Source organism: Acanthochromis polyacanthus, chromosome 23 (assembly GCF_021347895.1).
Source record: "Acanthochromis polyacanthus isolate Apoly-LR-REF ecotype Palm Island chromosome 23, KAUST_Apoly_ChrSc, whole genome shotgun sequence".
NCBI classification, from domain to species: domain Eukaryota; kingdom Metazoa; phylum Chordata; class Actinopteri; family Pomacentridae; genus Acanthochromis; species Acanthochromis polyacanthus.
Genome location: NC_067135.1, coordinates 4,695,365 through 4,715,698, shown reverse-complemented (window position 1 = coordinate 4,715,698; position 20,334 = coordinate 4,695,365). Strand labels below are relative to the sequence as shown.

General features: G+C 40.4%; 1 protein-coding gene across 1 annotated transcript in view; it reads left to right on the top strand.

Annotated features, from left to right (window-relative positions):
* The window catches only part of nrxn2b (neurexin 2b), a 704,661-nt gene that overhangs the window by 298,516 nt on the left and 385,811 nt on the right, over nt 1-20,334 (top strand). The window contains 2 exon segments of the mRNA XM_051943965.1: nt 2,287-2,588; nt 17,906-17,929. Of these exon segments, the coding sequence (XP_051799925.1) occupies nt 2,287-2,588; nt 17,906-17,929 (326 nt within the window).

Sequence of the window (20,334 nt, the reverse complement as noted above, 5' to 3'; positions counted from 1 at the left end):
TTTTTTGTTTTTTGGTCGCGTGTGTCTCTCCATTGCATGCGGCTCAATCTCACTGAGCTCGTGGAAGCAATCACAAGCTGTTTGTTGCTTACCGTTAACAGCCCATACTTTGGGAGGCGGTCCAACTTAGTACATAATTGAAAATGGTTGCTGTGGTCCATTTGCTACGCTTTTGTTCTTCCTACATCAGCAACGCAGGCACCGCCAGGATGCTGCTCTTGGGGGATTTGCTTTTGTGTGTCATTTTTCCCCACCATCTCTTTCTCTCCCCTCTTTGATGCCTTTTTTTTTTTTTTTTTTTTGATGACAATTCACACTTCAGTTGAGATTGCTCTAAATTTCGATTTCAGCCAAAATGCTCTTTTAAGTAGCTGTCTCTGTCTGGATGCTATTTGTCCCTGGCTCCTTTTATTTTTTTTCTTCTCCCCCCGCCCCTGAAATGTTTTCTTTTATGTGAGTGCATCCACTCGTATTATGTGGTCGTGTTTGTCTCAAAGTGAGCGCTATCATCCTCTTTAATGTTCCAGAAGTATAGCAGTTAGAATGTCACTTAACACTGTACTCTCTCTACCTCTTCAAAGCTTTCTCTCCCTTTCCTGGTGTCTTCCATGCAGCAGTCATTCCTCACCAAATACTGGAACAAACTTTTTTCTTATATAGTCTACTACACATTGGAAAATGACTGGTCATATCTCAGTACAAAGAGCATAGATATCACATGGACAAACCATTATCCACCATCAGTCTTCTCCTCTCACCTAAGATTGTTCCAGTAGTGAACTCGTTCGCTCATGAGATTTGGCTTTCAATCTGTCTGCCAGCAGACCACCCCCTCTGACCAGCCCAGCCTCTCTCCTCGGGGAAATGCACCGAGGTCTTGGAGTGATTTTGCTGTAATGGAACTTCAGGATAAACTAGATTTGATGATCCACCTATACAGGGGCCTCTTGGCACTTTGAGTTTGCCCTCTCTCCTTCCTATTCGAGCCCTAAACCTCATTACCTGAGGCTGATTCTTCATCCGGGCCTCCCTGGGGAAACAGAGGTGTGGAGGGGCAAATGAACACAGGAAGTCGAGTGTCACTTCAGATCACAGTTCATGTCAGGAAAGCAGCTGATTTGTATGAAGAAGAGTTATTTGAGACTTGAGAGATCTTCCTGCAATCGGTGATGTGTGAAGCTCTTCTTTTATCAAAGATTCTCTACCTAGCTGAGGATTAGAAGTATTTTGTATAGGGATCAGCCTTCTCATTGTTAGTATTTCTTAGTTAAGTTGAAACTCAGTTGATCCTGCATGGAACCGAGGGCATCACTGCAACAAAAGTAATGCGATTCAGGGAAAAGGCAGGGTCTATGCCATAGAATAAAGAGCATAATAATTATATAACAGTAGAACAAGTGAATAAAATGGGCTGAATGTGAATCCAATCATGAGAAATAGTACAGACAAATGCTACTATTTCTCTACTGACTGAATTGGGTGTCCACACTTTGACTCGTGTGATTGAGGTGTCACCGTTTTGAGGGTTCTTGCAGCCTTCTTTCTGTTGTAACAGCTGCAGGTGTTTGTTCAGTTCTTGACAGATGCACACAGTGTCCTCCCTGGCTGCTGTAAGGCTGCTGTTTGACATGTGTCCATTGTACAAACTGTCTGTTTTGACTGGTAGTGTGTGAACAAAGCTCAGTGCAGTGGAAGGAGGCCATGTGCTGCAGACAGACTGGCAGGCATTAGCAAAGTTGTCAGCACCTTCTCTTCCCTTTCTTTTTGGCTTTTTCGAGTTGCTCTTTTAATCCACTTTGTCTTGCTTTGGCACTAATGTTCCTCTGTTTTGCTGCCATCCAAAAATACATTTGTGTCTAATTCTATGCCAGCTGTTTGCTTCACTGGAATGGAAGTTGTTTTGTTTTATTTAACATTTTCAGACCACTGTATTATTGTAAGACAGGTGCATCGCCATGCCCTAATAAGCTAAAACAAATACAGAATTCATTTCAAAAAATGTAACTGCAAGACAGTATATATGTCTATTTAGTGCTATGTCTGTAATATATCTAATATGTTTGGAGTCTTGGCTTAGTGTATGTCATGCTTGGGCAAGTTGCATATTGAACTCTGATTGGATAATGATTTTTGTGAAAATAAGCTTTTCATTCTGTACGCTGAAGCTCAAATATCCCAATAATCTAATAAGAATAACACATTTTTGTGAGGAGAAAAGGGTTAGCAAAGTTTCTTTCACAATGATGTTATTTACCTTTCTTTTTTCCTCCCTTCTTTCTTCTTTAGGTAAGGAAGAGTCAGTAGCTACCTTCAAGGGCAACGAGTTCTTCTGCTATGACCTGTCCCTGACACCCATCCAGAGCAGCACCGATGAGATCACGCTTTCCTTCCGAACGCTGCAACGCAACGGCCTCATGCTCCACACTGGCAAGTCAGCCGACTACGTGAACCTTTCCCTGAAGAGCGGCGCCGTTTGGCTGGTCATCAACCTGGGCTCGGGAGCCTTCGAGGCTCTGGTGGAGCCCGTCAATGGCAAGTTCAACGACAACGCCTGGCATGACGTGCGCGTCACCCGCAACCTGCGCCAGGTAAACACTGCACGCATAATCTAGGGCTGCTGCAGTCAGGATGGTGCCTCTGTCTGCCACCCACCCTATCTCTGCTTTCATCTTTGTCTTTTCTCCTAGGACATGGAGAGCACAGGCAGCGTTTGTCTCACGTTCCTCCTCTCACATTTGTTTTCCTTCCTCCCATCTTAACAGAAGTTTCTCTTCTTTTCTAGGCTGAAGTAGAGCAGAAGAGCTGTGCTTCTTTATATTTCTCTCATATTCAAATGTTTAAAAAAGACCAAAGATCTGTCTTTCTTTTATATTTAGGTCATCCAAAGGCATTACAGTCCACATGAAGATGATGCTATGATCCTAGCTGTAGTTAGATTATTGTTAACATATATTAAAATGAAATCAAAGACAAATATGCACATGTAAGGTTTGTCCCTGGACGTTGCTCTGTGGACTTATTAATGAACTAGTAAAGAAAGTGGTCTGCTCAGTAGGTATGCACATAATGTACTCAGCTGCACAACTGGAATGCACCCTAATTTATCAAAGGTGACATTGCACTTAAAACCTTTCTGAACAAATTACCCAACACATCTTTACAGACCTTTAATCGTAGGTAATGGAAAACAAAAGAGCACCGGCAACCTGAACGTGTATGTATGGATGTTGGTGTGAGACTTGTGTGAAATGGTGTTTGTGGTGTTTGCTGTATGTTCAGGAAAACATTAAGCACGTGCACATGCAGGGCACTCTCAGAATACTGGACTCTCCGGATGCTCCAAGTCATCAATTGGCAAGTGCAGATACCAGCAGAGAGATACAATCAATTTCACTTACACTTGCCATGCTTACTTCTTCACATTTTTTCCCCCCTTTTTGGTAAATGTAATTGGAATGAATGGCTTGTCAGAACTAATAATGGGCATTTGCAAGCGGCCCAGAATACAAAAAGCCAAATGTGAATGCATTAACACAAAGATGGTGCATCAGCTTCTTTATTTCACTGCGAAAACATCTCCAGAAAGTTGGGTAAAAAGCAGCCAATGCTATCAAGCCCCTTTACTTTTAGGCACTGAAGAAATTCCTCGCCTTGCAGAAATGAAAACCTGAGAGCAAAGTGATCCTTAATGTGGACTAAGTGTACTAAGTGCTCTTAAATTATAGGGAGACATTTCCATGCTAACCAGAGTCTGCAATTTCTGTCACATTGCAATAATATTATTATGTATTTCTGTGAGGTAACTTAGCTATGAGTGTAGTCCAAGATTTGTGGAACTGATGGGTTAGAATATACTGCATTTGCCTTAGAATAAGGGCAAAGAACCGCACACTTCTAAACACACACAAAGAAACTGCGGCGCAACTTCTGAGAAACACACACATGCACAGTCGGGGTCAAATATGTTGTGCTGTAGAGCTATGTGTGATCAGCAGAGTGCAACCAGCTTAATGAGTTCAGGAAGCCAACACGATTTTGAAGATTTACAGCATGAGCCAATCCACCTACCACCAACTGCACCATAACGATCATTAGGCAAATGGGAAACACACGCCATGCACATACACACATGCTGAACTGAGACTATTATTATCCAAGTGCTTCTCTTTCTATCTGACTATTTCTACGTCTGTTCATCTGTAGAACCGAGGATACACCTGTATTGTGTAGAGAAAAAAAAATCACAATTTTACTCAATTTGGCACAATAGCAGTAATAACCATTCAATATATATTATTATAGTTGTATATTAAATATCATTAATGTGTCTTGTTGAAGCATGGGGCTGGGCTGGAACTGAAATTTCAAAACTCCATTCAAATGTATATCGCATCACTCAGAATTTGCATAATAAGTGTTACTTGGCCATAGCAGAAACATCAAGTAGTGTTAATTCAACATCATACTCTTGATATTCTTGGATGAAAAAGAAAAAAAGTTTTTCTTGCATGAATCACTGGTGAAATCCAACTTTCAGATTTGTGAATTACCTGCATTTTAGTTCCGATTTTTCCTCCCACATACAAGATCCTCTGGATATGAAAACCAGCTTAGTCTCTAAAAGTCTTCACGCTCTGTGATGACTTCATGTGGCTGAGCAGATATTAAATCCCTGTACTCTGTGCATGATTTGACTCAGAGCTAACCACCCACATCGTGTTGTCCAGGCTATCTCCATTAACCCACATAATAGCTTGAATCCCCACTGGATCACTCTAATTGACTTACCAGGCAGTCCAAGTGTTAACGAGCTCTCTAGATTTACACTGGACCATCCCCACAGAGAGGCAGAAGCAGAGAAGTATCAATGACATTGACCACCTGTGACCCTATGTTTACTGCTGAGCTGATACCCAGCAGATCAATGATTGCTTGCATGTTTTGAAATCGTGTAGCACAAACATGCATTCACACATATCTCAGGGGTGCTTTAAAACGCAGAGCTGTCCAGTACATTGACATTACAAACACAATCTCTGGTCAAAAAGAAATTAATAAACGCTTCAATGATAGCCTGACAAATATTGACCGTTATAAGCTCTGCAAAGCTCTTGCGAGGCTGCTATTTTGGGATGCTTTGGATTTTGCATTGTGTATAGTTTCCAAAAATATCCACATAAATCAAAAGATATTGGTCATTTTGGGAAAAAAAAAAAGCATGTGGTGAATGCAACATGTAGCTCCTGGCCCTGCTACAACATGCAATAAATACCACAAATACTTCTATTTCCGTCATATATTCTTTAAATACAAAGAAAATGTAAACACCCACACAAACTCTATTGTTGTTTTCTGCAGCCCAATGGATCAAATGTGATATCTTGAAAAGTAGACGGTGGCCTATAAGAAAAGTGTCAGATTCCTGCTGAGGTTATCATACATCCCCAGCGGTCTCCAAAGTCTCATCAAGTCTATCTCCATTGTTTTTAACGGCTCTTCCAACGTCATGCATATCTCCGACTGGATCAGTCAGCTCCAAAATAAGTAAAGCCTGTGAGCTCTTCCAAGTCAGCCTCTCTCTCTCTTTCTATCTCCCCCTCTCTCTTACTCTCTCTTCCCTCTGTATGTGTATATTCGCTGTCTTTTTCCACAAAACCTATGAATTTGTCAGCTTTGTGCGGGATAAAATGAAGCAGACAGAATTAGGTGAGGTGATAGGGACTCTCCGCCAAGAGAGAAGAGCGAGAGGGGAGGGGTGGGGAGAAATGGGTATAGAATATGCCGAACAACTGATCGCAGCTTCAGAGCTCCCCTTGGTGGCATCTGGCAGTAGTGCGAGTACGCATGTAGAGAGCAGTGTGTGAATGCAGAGTCAGGCTAATCCTTGCGGTGCATGTTTGATAGGCAGAAGAGCACAATGCCATGACCTTTAATAATCAGTGCAAGTCTCTGCCCCTGCTACACGCTCATTCACACCCATTCTGGACCGTACATATCACAAACAGCGAGACACTTCTCCTTTCCTTCCTCTGCTCCTCCTGACATGATTTACCGTCATGAATACGTTGCAGACCGTTCTCTCCTGTGGGATTACATACACGGTTGTGACACGGAGCAGAAAGACGAAGCCAAGGGTAAAGATGGAAACACTCATGTCAAGACGTCATGGGGAGTGATAAATCCAATACAAAGATTCAGAAATATGAAAAAGCCCAGTAAAAATGGATCAAATGTTGAGCGGGCAATGACTCACTAGTCAGTCAAGCAGTTTAGGTCCTTCTGTTGATGCATGTTCAATGCACAGTTTATATAAATCTGCGCGTTGTCTACTTCACTGTATGTTTAGTAGGTATTGATTTTCTGATCTCTTCAAATCCCTTTGATTTTCCTAGAAGCCCTGCAGACACAATGGACGCCTGCCATTTTCCCTTACTGATTGTTTCTCGCTCCTTGCTCCTCACTTCATCCAGACATTGTTACCTTTGTGATGGGCTGCCATCACGAAGGCCATTCTAATGTGGTTAATTCTGCTCCAAGGAGCAAGGATGGATCCCTGAGGAAGCCAGAGCAACTATACAGGAGAGCCTTCACAGACGTCTTTTATTGGACATACGCGCCCCTTTATCGGAAGTCTGTCGGTGATTGGCTGATCCGTGGCTACAGTTTTATACAAACAAGCAAAGAACAGAACAAGCTCACAAGTATTAACACCAAAATTGAGATCATGCTGTATTTCAGATTCATTATTTAATTTAAAATAGAAAATCTGTAGGTATGAGCCAATAAAGAACCATGAACAATTTTCTCAAACATGAAATCAAGCCTTATACTCATCATCTCCCTTTTCCCTTTGAATCTGTCATGAATAATAATACAGTTATGGAGAGGCAGAGTGCCAAATACCGATCACAGATAAACACATTTTGACAGTTCTCATCATGTGCATTTAGTCTAAAACATTTGTTGGATGAACACATCTGCAAAACATGCTGATCGCAGCCCAGATTACTGAATAATGTATGTACAGACAGAATATCAGTAAACGCAATTGCTGCCAATGGAACTATGCTTAATGTGAAGTTCAGTGTCTAAACAGAATTACATTTACAGCCTGTGATTTGACTGATCTGAGTATAAATACATGACATATAGAAATAGTTGAAACTAAAGTTTTGAAACACATGTTGCAGGTGATGTGTGCATTTTCATTAGTATTTGACCTGCATGTATGGACAGACACAGACTCTAAACTAAAAGAAGTCGACTAAAATCCAACTGACAACTGATCCAGCTGTGCTGCTGTCGTTTGAAATGGATGTTGCTTTAGTTGACAGTTCAGAGGAAATGATGTTTAATTTCTCTAAAAACACATTTCCTCTCGCCTCACATCTTTCCCTCGTGCCTCTCCTCACATCTTCCACGGGATGGATTAAGATGCATGAGGACGCAAGTGAGGCTAACATGGATGCAATTAAGGACATTGGCGTTTATCCACTGACTGGTGAAGACACTACTGTATGCCTTGCAGGGATGAGATTTAGCACTGACTACTGGAAAAATCAGCCACAATTCAATCGAAACTCTCTCGGACAGAAACTAAAACCACTGGCGCCTGTGTTATTATGTTCCTTCCCATTACTGTCATTGCAATAACTCAAAGCCAATTCATCAGCTTTTATGCACATTGCAGAGTTACAGTAGGGTAAGTGCAGGTCTCGGGATGTTCACTGCATGCCAAATACTTAATTGTCTTTAAACATTGGATTGCCTTTCAGGTTTTTATATCACTGCAGCAGTGAAAGAGCAGCATCGAGTGGAAGACCTAGCAGCAGTCAGCAGATTACTGTTATCAACAGTTTCCCCTGACACACTAAACCAACAAAAAGACATGTATCAATACCAGTGCAGCTGCTGTCTCATGTCTAGAAGCTAATGTGATGACACATTTGTGATCGATATTGGTGAAACTTAATTTATCACTTTATGCTTCTTACTAGATTGAAATCCCCTAGTTTGCATTTGGATGAGAACATTTTGTTCAGACATGATACATGTGGGAGCTACAATTACAGTTCAGCATGTGCAGCGTCTACGTGGATGTCTGCAGGGCTGTTTCCTCAACAGACCACCGTCACTTGGAAAGAAAAAAAAAAAAACAGTACATTATGCAATCATCTGCCACCAGCTTCTATAAATTTATCACTTTAGGATCATTAGTATAAACCCATTCCATGGTTTGTTGAGAATATCATGATGCAAGGCCAGGAAAAAAAAGAAATTGGATTCCTTTTCTTTGATGTACTACAAAGATAAAAATGCAGAAATACGGTTATCTATATGTATTCTTGCAGAGCTATCTTTCCACGACGGCAATTACTAGAACAATCAAAGCAGCCTCATGTTGTATCGGTCCATATGTATGCTTAACAAGGACTTGTGTCCCACAGGACACTGCAGGCAGTCGGAGGAAAGATGAGACACATACTGACAGAGGGGAAGGAAATGTGCACTGTACGTCTGTATTTTTGTTTGCGAAAGATTGGTTGTGTGCACAACAGAGAGTGAGAAATGGAGTGTAATGCTACTATGAGACGAAAAGAGTATCTGAGCGGTGGGAGGATAGAGGGAGCACAGGGAGAGACGGCAGTTTGTTCTGTAGTACGAACACAAGAACAGAGGCAAGCTTTCTTTTAATTCCCCAATGTGACTTTACAACTAAAAGATTCTACATCCATTGTGTCACAGAACTGGGTCAGTAGCTTATCCAGCGTCTGGAAATAGAGACCTTTGAACTCAATATCTCTCTGTTTTGCTATCCCATTTTTCCTTTTTGTATCACTGTCACCCTCTTCTTCCTTTTACTCTCTCACCTACAGTACCATCTGTCCTCCTTTCTCTGGCTTCCTCTCTCTTTATGTCAGCTTTGATGTTCTTCCAAGTTCCTTGTCTCTTTCCCATATAACAGGACAAAGGAAGGCGTAGGATTAATGAACAGGTGAATTTTCTCATGCTGTCGTAGCGCTCTGTACAGTTCTGATGTTCGACTGCTCGCCCAGAGTTCAGCTGGAGCAGAAGAGCTTTGATCTGTCAGGATCGAGTTCAGTTAAGGTGACATTGAGAATTCTACGCCTACGCAGTGAACCATATCCACTGATATTGGAATTTTGAGAAAGCAGCTTCCTTTAATTTACTAAGGGATGACACAATCCTAAAACTATAGAGAGAAAGCCATATATAAAAGCTTCTTGTGCCATAGCCCCTATTGACATACACGTGTTTTATCATCTAGAAAAACCTCTTCTACAATCCCCTTCCTGTAATAAAATACTGTCTTTGAACAAACAAAGGCAGCTAGCTTAGTGACAACAAACTCATGGCTGTAGTGCAAAGAAAAACAATTTTTTTAATGTAAAAATGTCTAATGCTACTATAGAATATAAGTGTCCCCACTGTGCATGGGTAAGAAGTTACTCTGAATATTTTTATTCCCTGTAACTGAGCAGGCGTGTGTGGCTTTTTATGATTGTGGAGGCTCAAGCACAGCTTCATCGTCGATAAAGGATACTAAAACTTTACACACAAGCAGCACGCCAGCATTGTTATTTGGTTTACACGCCCTGTAGATTTATTCTAACCTCCATTCATTTCTCCCATACATAGACTGGTGTTTGCTAGCTCTGTATCCAACTATTTTCAACAAACATCACTCTTGCATGCCAGTTCACTCCACCTCTATAGAGTTGTTAGAGCAGCAAACCGAGTCAAGGGATGGAAAACATTCTGATGAAAAATGTACTTGGCTCTCCAAGAAAAAAAAAAAAATCAAAATGAAACACTGTCACAGCTCAGTTGGCGTCATGGCTAAAAATTTCATCACGGAGAATCATTGTCGTGTATTAGTGTTATGAGATCTTTTACATGCAGTGTGATCTTGTAACAGCATTATTCCTTTTGAAAATGAGGAATTTAAAAATGTACTGTCGCATTTTAAAGCCTTCATTCACCATTCCGTGATTGAAATGTTGTAATCCCCATGACACCGCCACCATATTTTAGAGCCACGTGGCTCGCAGTGCTGGGGAAGCGATCATTTTCCTCATTTGTTTCACATAAAGCGACAGGATAAAAATGCCATTCCTCCTTCTTCAATCAATACTAGATGCCTGGACACTCCCCCTCCTCTGCCTTGTTCTTTCTGTATGTGTTCAGAGTGTTTTTCATCCATTTCTGTACAACACGATCAGCTGCAATTATCCTCCCCCCTCTTCCTCTCCCTCCCATCCGTCCCTCGCCCTCCTCCCCTCTCATCCAGCCATCCTCCAAGAGTTAGCCAGAATTCCTAAGAGAGAGCCAATCATTTCCTCTCCCGCTCATTTTGCACACCCTCTCTCTTTCATTTTTACTCCATCTCTCACTTCTGTTCTTGTGAGCAATTTGTCACTTAACAACGGTGTCTGTTAAGCTGTTGGGCAGTGAATCAACCCTGGCTGCAGACTCATATTAACCATTCTCTTACAGCTCAGTCATCCAGTTAAGGGCTCCGATATTAATTGTAAACAAGTTTTGATTCAATAGGAAGCAGGCTTTTAGAAACTTCATTATTTGGTCGTTGGACCTGCTCTTTTTGTAGGGACAAGAACACCAAAAAATGCAGAGCCAGAAATGGTAAAAAAAAACAAAAAACAGAGAGAATCTGTGGATTTTTAGCTTTCACAGAAATCCTTGAACTACTGATCAGTGACATGCTGTTCCATCAGGAAACTTAACCAAATCTAAACTTAACAATTGTTATATTTCATCAAAATCACTTTATTCTGTGTGTATCATTCAAAGAAAATGCCTTAGATAAATGGTTTTTGCTGTCTAGATTCTGTTAAAAGCCACGATTCTGCAGTCCTCACTGTGACCATAAAGCCATTAGTAAGTGTCTAACAGCCATGTGACAAAAATTCTAAGACATTGTGGCTGAACTGCAGACTGAGCTTACACAAAGCAGATAAAAATAACTAGGAAGTAGTGAAATGTATAAAGTCTCCATTTTTCATAGTATTGGCAACAACTGCAGATTTTTGGAAAATGTTTTACTTGTCAATTTTTAGATTTTTCCATTTTTAAAAAATAAAATACAACCCTAATTTTGTTTCATCATTTATGGCTTTAACATTTTGCTATACTGACGACATTTTGAAGTTCCCTTTATTCTAATCATGGCTGTGCTGTTTCCTAAAGGGGCCAAGCTTTATATTGCGTTTACAAAATGAATCCACACTAAGTAAAAAAAAAAAATATGACAGGAACAAAAAATGGCCATAAAATGCTTCAGGTTAAGATGTTATTAACTGGTGACACTCAGTCAGTAATAAAATGTGCAAAAACACATTAAACCTTGAGGATTACTTCCTGCTATTCACATGTTAGCATCTCAATCGGGTCAACGTAATGTGTTTTAGCATAATGACAGATTTAAGCTCTTCTGGCCAAATCAAAATGCTATTTAGAGTGCTGAGCTTTGCCAAAACATACACCACACACTGGTGTAGTGATGATGGGTATTGCTATTCAAGACGAGCACGGGTACTGGATTTGTTTGATGTACATAATGACATGCTAACACCCCTGTAATCCATTCTCAGTTTACTGCCAATGACATTTTAAGTATTCCTAATGTGCTCCAGCCATGCTGAGAGGAAGTGAGAGTGCAGTCATCATGTGAATGTAGGCGGATGTGCATTTAGGATTATTTCTTTCCATCTTTGTTCTGTTTTTTCCCCCTGTCTCTTCCCCTATGCTGATCAGAGGTCATCACCTCGAGCACATCTCCTGCCTGTACATGCTCAGACTACAAGCACCTTATGGTAAAACACAGACCTAGCTATTTGATACAATGCTGAGAGTTTCTGTGCGTTTTAAGTGAGGAGGGGAAAAAAAAGCTCATTTGCATCACATTTCCAATGCATTAGCATATCAGCCCACATTCCCGCACTCACTCACTCATCAGCCTCATTTGCCACGACCTGCTCGAGCACTTTAATGTTTATTCATCCTCTGCTTCACTGACTTAGAATCAGATACCCAATCTCTGCACCGTTAGTACATTCAAACAGGTGGAAACAAATAATACAACGTTAATGAGACAAAAGCAGCTAACGGATTAAAACCGAGATTATGGGAGAAGACAGGACAAGTTGGCTGAAAAAGGAAGGGAATGAGGAGAGGATACCTTGGTAAAGAAGCAAAAATGAGTAAGCATTTTTCAGTGGCATGAATTAGACCTTATTGCTTTCAGAAAGCAATAATTAATTGCTTTCTGACACCAAATTGGGAGTGTTCTGCTCTGTTTCTGATTCAGCTGGTGAGTTTTGATAGTCCAGTTTGTAGCAAAGGCTGGCAGAACTGGAGTCTGTAACAAACGGCAGAGAAACAAATGTTTTTGTCAGAACCTTTTGCATTTTATTATATCTACCAACATTGTCAGAAATTGTGCAAAAATATTGACGTTAAAATGACAGCCGTTGACTTTAATTCTCAGGGTAAACAATAGACCCTCATACCTTCACTGCTCCTGCCTTTTGTTGTAATTTGTTCTTTTTCCTTCTTGCTGAATTCTCGAGGTTTCCTTAGTTTTTCTCCTGATGTGTGTTTGCTACTTCAGCCCAGCCGTGACAGTTTTTCTTATAAAGTGCATGCACAAGTACATACAAAACATAAACAGTAAAGAACAGCTGGAGCTACTCTCTCTAAAGCATGCATATTCATGTTCAGCTGCCGTGGCTTTGTGCTACCAAACTGGATCAGAATGTATTTTAAGCGTTAAGAGGTAGAAATAAACATTAACTATACTGTTAATCTTTCTCCCCCCCCCAAGTTGTTATAAATTTCTAAATTCACAATGCCTAGTTTAGCTAGATGAGCCATCTGTCTGTAGAAAAGTATTTCCTTAGTTTTAGGAGTGCTCATTCTGCAGGCATTTAAGCACTGCAGCTAAGCCTGGCTAAGAGTACAGCACAATCTCAGAGACAAGTCTGTGCATTGTTTATTTTGTGCAGACATTGCACAGACAAAGTATATTAATCATTAATTAAAGAATGTAGCTTATTATGAAACTTAACTGTTTCATTTCAAAGTCTCAGCAATTGCAGTTGTGAGTTGACAATAAAATGTGCCCCACTCTGCCCCTTTTGATGTGAATGGAATCTAAGAGAACAGTCAGAGATAGCGGATAGGGGAAATAGCGACTAGGATGATAGGAAACAGAAAAAGAGAAAGAATTATGACCATCTACACTGCGGTACCCACGACATTCTCCTGCAATTTTCATGCACGTATTCTCTCTCTCACACTCAGACAGCTATACAAAAGCCCACTCCCCTCAGTGCTGTTTGTTTGCAGACTTCTCTGCACCGTAATTGCAGTGACATTCATATTTGCACCTGAAGCCTGTCTGCCAGTTTCCATTACTTGGAGCCAGACTTACGGAGGGGGAGACTCTGACTGAATGTTGGATGATTGGAGTGAATGCAGAACCAAATGTACCTGAACAAGCTATTTTGAATCTAAGTCCAAGTGCATGCTGTGTGACAGGGTCACCCACAGAGTGCCTGTGTTACTGAGGACAGCCTGATGCATCACACATGCATAAATACTTCGCTGTGCAGCATATATGTAGGTGTAGAAGGCCACAATAATTTAAACATACACTGAATTTTTCATGTGACACTAATCATTAATTCAGAAATTTTCACTCGATGACAAATAGCACTTATTCCCTCTCCCCTCAGCGCGTAATACAATACCACGGCATTACTTTTATTCCTTATTTCTGAATTCTCAAGTTGGAAATTTGTAGGAGAATGGTCATCAGTCTCAGAACTTTCACAGTTACAATGATAAATCTATCTGGACTGGGAATCTTGGCTCCACTGCACTATCCATTGATCATTTTCACAGCTTTGTCATTAAATATTTATTCAGCTTATTCGCTGGTGGCCACAGTTCAGTAATGGCCACCGTGTTGAGCGTGTAAAAGATCAGCAGCTCAACGCATCACGTTACATCTTAGCTAAGTTTGTCTGGCAACCTGCAGCTCCTCCGCACATGTCGACAGAGCGACGTCGACTGTTTGACCTGTGAAATGCAAAGCCACAAAACACAGACCGTTGCCGCCTTTGTTCCCCAATATTTAATAAATGAAGGTTTCTCAACCCAGGAGGGGCTTTGAGACAGATGCAACACAGAGTTGTTTGTCTGAGCCTGTGGTTGTTTACATGATTGGGAGCTTTATCCTCCATCAGCAAACATCAGCATTTGCCGCCTTGGTTTCCCCACATGGGTCAATTACAGAGAGGGTGATGGTCTGTCTCAGCAGGGGTTCTAGACATGTTGGATTTTCCTGCAAAGTTGAACAAGGTGCATAGAAGAGAAGATCCACTGTACAAGAGTAAAATTAGCACTATGTAAATGGGTGAGCTAAGCTATTAGGTAGCCTTGCATTCCTACTTTCTCCAAAATGACCCACATTTATCGTTTGGTACTCTCAATTGTTATCGCCCAGTGTGTATTATTTAATACTATAACCTCCTCACACAGACTCACACACCACCCACACACACGCCCTCTTCGCTAAGACAATGTGACAATGTTTTCTGAGAGGGATAACAAGGGATTCATCTCATATGCTGTGCTCTTGTCCAACATGTCATGCATTTTCTCCTGCAGCCGTCCTGCAATAATACAGCACACACTCCTCGAGCATGTTGGCGCACCACGAAATGGGGAAATCATGACAGAAACCCTTTAAAGCAGCTAGTTACAAGACCATTCTGTCTTGCCGTTTGAGAGCAAAAGTAGAACAAAAGTTTAATTTTCTGCACGATTGATCTTGACAATGGAGCACTAGTTCAGCAGTACTTACAGTTCTCAAGCCTGCAGTAAAAAGTCTGACTTGTGCAATAGCTACGCCTCTAGATCTTCTACACATCTACTTTCACACATTACTTCTGGCTGGCAGTGTGCTCATTTTGTACTTTCTACTTCTTTTTCTTTTTTTTCTTTAATCATGAACCCAGTGTAACCCCCAGTGTGGAATTTCTTTTTACTGAATGGCTGTGTAATTATGGCGCTACTAAAGTTAAAACAATGAATTTAGGTGCAACAGCCCGCTACGCTTCATCAAGACACTCCTATAGGTAAATCAACAAGTGAAATGCAAATTAGTGTAGCAAAAGTCATAAAACAATGTACAAATAGACTCAAATTTTCTTATTCACTGCATTTAGTTATTGCACACACATGTTCTCAGTTCTGCTCGTCCATTAGTGAGTATTCTTTGACCCTGTGCAGAGACTTCCACAGCAAAATCAAAATAAACTGTCCTTCTTACATCATAAGCAGATGCTGCTTACTCACATAACTGACGCATGCATGTTGAGTCATTATCCCGGCACACTGCCTACTGACGTTGGGGTGTAATCTCCTCCTTTCATTTCTGCTACCCATATTCTCAGTTTTTGTATCGTGCCAGACATCATCAGCAATTTTTGAAAGATAAAATTCCCACAACTGCACCCTTTCAAATCTTTTCGGGCTGTTCCTACAAAGAACTGATAGCTCAGAGAAAAAAAGTTCAAAATCCAGACATCAACTGCCTGCAGGGGATCTAAAAGTTAAAGGATTGAAGATGTTGCGTTTAATAATATCTCATTTCTACCCCTTCGCTGCATCTTTAAATGAGTTCTGAAAGCCCCACCAGTCACTGTCACCTTTGTAGTGGTGCATTTGTCTAAATTAATAAACCTTTTTCAGGTTGCCACTTTTTCAAGCTCACATCCATTCTTTGATGTATCAGATGTTTTCTTTTTTTTTTGTGCGCTCGGAGACACGGGAGCACGGCGCGGTACTGATATGCAAATTCACACCCACCACTGAATCTTTTTTAGCTAATTAATGGATCAAGAGGAGTCATTAGACAAAGTGGGTGACTGGTGACGGCACTTTACCGTGACCCAGGACCAAAGAGTGGGTGTGCACGAAGCTTCAAATTGTCCGGTTAGCCTCACAGGGAGCGTTGTGTTTATGGTCACCACTTAGATTCAGCTCCCACACAGATGGCACGAACACATTGTAATCTATCCCACACACACACACAAAACCCACAGCACTGTACCTACTGTACATAATACAGGGACAGACTGACACACATGAGCGGAAACAAAGGTATAGCATTTGGCTTGTACATGTAATGTGACGGTAGAAATGTTTTGTCATTTGCATCCGTCTCCACAACCTGTCCTGGAGCTTTGTGTTAAATTCTTCATGAGCACCATTGTTCTATTAGCATCGCACCAGGCGAGATAATTACTTGGTGTAAAATTTGATGTTATCTGTGCGAATTGCCTCAATTATATTTGGGATTCCAAGAGAGAAAAGTGTCTAATTCGACCCTTTCCGCCCAGATTCGGCGTGTCAGATATGACCACCCACAGCGAGCAGCTTTCTGATTAAGATGTTAGATGTCCTCTAGATGTCCACTCTGTCCCCAGGGAAGGCTCAGGGCTGACACATCTTTTTCCTTACTATTACATTTAATGCTGGCTTGAAATGTTAAAACATATGTAAAGACAGGAACCTTTTCTAGCTCTGCAAATTACTGTTGGAGCTCTAAATTAAATAAATGTATGAAAAAACACTAATAACAGCCATGTGATGCTTCGAAGACATGTAATAGTCGAATGCCCAGATGAGAAACCAAAATACGTTTGTTGATTTATTTATGCCCATTTAATATTAAATTGTGTTTTTTTTCTCTCTTCCTGGGGACAGCAAACATGACTGTTTATTGTGAGAATGAATTCAATGATTAAATGAGCATTTCTCTCTCTTTCAGGATGCTGCAGATACAAGACCGGTCAATGAAATTCCTGTCACTCTTTCTGCCCCTCTCTATCCTTCAGCCTCTTCTGTCATTCTCAATTATTACTCTAAATTAATTCTGCTTTCCTCAATGCCCCTGATGATTTCATTGAGGTTTTTTTCACCATAATTGATGTTTGCTACAATGCAGTAATTTTTTTTCCTAATAATTTGCTTTCTCTTGCATGCATCACAGTAGCCCCTTAATGACTACTCGGGGAAATATTGCCTCTGCTATTGCACCTCCTTAAGCAACAAAAAACGATTGGCCACGCCCAGTGAGACAAAAGAAGAAAAAAAAATGCCATTTTGAAATAAGCTTGATCTGACCGACAGCAGGCCCCGCTGAGCACCTTAGTCTGCCACAGTGAATACTAATACTGATGTACTTCTCCCTCATTCCCTTCCCCTCTCAAAATGCACATCCCCATCAAAACTGCCCAAATCCCCTCTGTGGAAGTTGATTTGCTAACTCTTGTCTCTCTTACTAACAATCTTCAGAATTCTTCCAATTTGATTCTTTTCATTGGTGAATTTTGTTTCCCTTACCTTTTATGATTTCAACAACTAACACTGTGTCATTCACGGAATGTGAACCATCTGTTGTTTTCTCTACTTAACTTGCGACTTACATACTAACAAATGTATTGTTATCCTTTTACTCCTTTACTTTTTCTTTAAGATTTTCTTTTGTAAATGACCCTTTAAAACACAATAGTTGCTTACAGTTGCTTTCTTTATTTCTTTATTTGGATGTTTTACTACATAAACAATAGGAAAAAAAAAGATTCTTTAAATTATATTTTACTATTAGATCACATTTTTTAGACTCCAATCGCCTATTAAAAGGCAAAGGTGGTTTTGCAAAAGGTGATTTTTTTTTTTTTTTAAAAAAGCTTTTTTCTTTCCCACTTTTTTGGGGTTGAGGTGTGTTTTCTTGAGTTTTTAAGGTTTGTCATTATTTTTTTCTTTCTCCTCCCCCTGTTTTCTCCTGAAGCACGCAGGCATTGGACACGCTATGGTAAACAAACTGCATTATATGGTAGATATCATTCTAATTGTCTTACACTTTGGTTTGCCCTGGGTTTTCCGTTACCTCTTTCTATTCTGTTTGCTTTACTGAAAGTACAATCCTCCATCAATTCCAAGGTAGCTGAAAAACTCCACCTTTCTGTTTTTCTTTTAGCCCTCTCTCTGTATATTTCTATGTTACTGCTTTTTATTGCCATCCAGTTTCCCACTCCTAAAAAGACTTACTGTTCTCATCCAACGAGGTCTGCCTAAAATTATACAGAAATTCAATAAATTTAGATAAATATTTCTCTTTTTTTGCTGTTTATTTTCTGTTCTTTTTTATGTTTTTGGTTATTTTTCTGGTGCCTCAAACACTATCCGTATGAAGAAATAAAGAATCATAATGCAAGATATTTTCTCGATTTAATATCAGAAAAGTTTTACAATTTACCGTTACTTTTTGTTACTCCCTCTTGATTTATTTATTTTTTTTAGAAGAACCCTATGAAGTGAGCGTGCACAGCAGATTTCTCACGCAGATAAATACCCTGCTATGGCTATTCCAGTGAAAGGAAGTTAAAAAAGAGGAATTTTTTTTTTGTATTGATCTCCCCAACTTTTCGGACAACATGAAAGGAATAGCCCTAAAGAGATCCTCTTGCTCTGTCGCTTCAGTTGGTCCTGTTCAGCCTTTTATGGAGCGACCTGTTATCTAGGCTTGCCATCCTGTGGTTTATGGAGTCATGAAGAGTATTTACAACTCTTGATTTAGTGGTCAAAGCCCTCGCTGTAAAGTAGGCCTCAAATGAGGGCTTGATCCCATTAGTGGCCTTAGGCTGATTTATGATCAGGATGGGGCTGTTCCCAGACCTGCACCTGAGCACACTGCCCCTCTTACACACACATGTACACACTTAATGTGGTGGCAATTGTAGCTGGAACACAGGTGCAGAGATGATGAGAGTAAAAATGAATCGGTCTAAAGACGAAAGGTCATTTTTGAAGCTGTAATGGTGATTGCACACGTGTTGACCTGCAAACTGGAGGTCAGTTGCCAACATCATTTGTAGGCATTTAAGACTGAATGATCAAAGCCTTATTATATTTTCAAGCTCTTAGAAGCTCCATGCATAGTAGTACTGTCTATGTACACTTGCAAACTACTACCTGTGTGTTGTCGTGGCCAGGTCTACTTGCTTTCACTGGACTTTTCCAATCAATAAATGAACCTGTCTGCCCGTTGATGCAGACCATAAAGGGAGCTGCCTGGGAAAATCTGAACTATGTGCGATCAACCCCTCATTAACACTAACACCAACTTATATTTCTTCTACTTTACTGGCCTCACCCTTGCATGAAGAAACTTGAACCTTCCTTTCCTTTCCAATCGTTTCTTTTGTTGTTGTTGTTTTTTCGATATAGAGATTGCATTGAGTATATATGTATATGTATATATCATGGCTAACATATATACATACATATATCAGTCCTAATATAATCAATATGGCCATAAGACACGTTAGCCACACCCTCTTGATTTTTTATTGATTTACCTTCTTTTCCTTCTTCTTTTGTTTGGTTTTTTTTACTTATATAAGTTTAACTTCAAAATTAACGTACTAAACTGAATAATGACCTCACACCTTATCTTCCTGAAACAAAAACAAAAAAATATGGGAAAAAGCAAAGAGAGGAGACAGATTTTCATTTTCTGGTGAATAGAGGATTGATGCCCCAAGGAGCAAATCTGGCCAATCCATCAAAACAAGAATTAGAAAAGAAGAGTGTTCTATGCAGAAAGAGGTTGTATCTGGTGGTGACTCACTCACTTCCTGGCTCAAATTTGACAAAAGTGATGAAGCAATTTTGAACTTGCATCAGAAATACCGTGGTGAAATTCGAGCAGAGGAATAATGAGAACTGCAATCATGACTGAGTATGGATTTTTGTGTGTGGAGGACAGGGACGCTGCTGATATGACGTGTCCTACGACTGGAATACTGATTGCTCTATTCACCAAAACAGGGACGTCTTGCTCTCCCCTCTCAATTTTCCCTATTCTTTAAAAAAACCCTCTCATTTCCGTTGATTTCATCCGTGATCGTTAACACTGTTACCATCCTGTACCACTTCCACCTCCAAACTGACAGTATCCAGTGGTTGTATTCCTGCACCCTGTTTTGCATGTTTCTACTGGCTAGAACATCTTCACATCAGCATTCTCACAGGGTGTTAATGCTGCTCTAGCCCAGCACGTGTCAGTCTGTTGTACACGTACCGAGATGGGTTTTTATGTTGCCTTCCTTCTCGATAACAAAAACCCTAACACTGAAAGCTCTCTTCCTTTTCCCATTTGTCTGGTGTTGTGGTGATTTGCAATTTAATCTACTCCCTCACTACTTCCCCATTTTG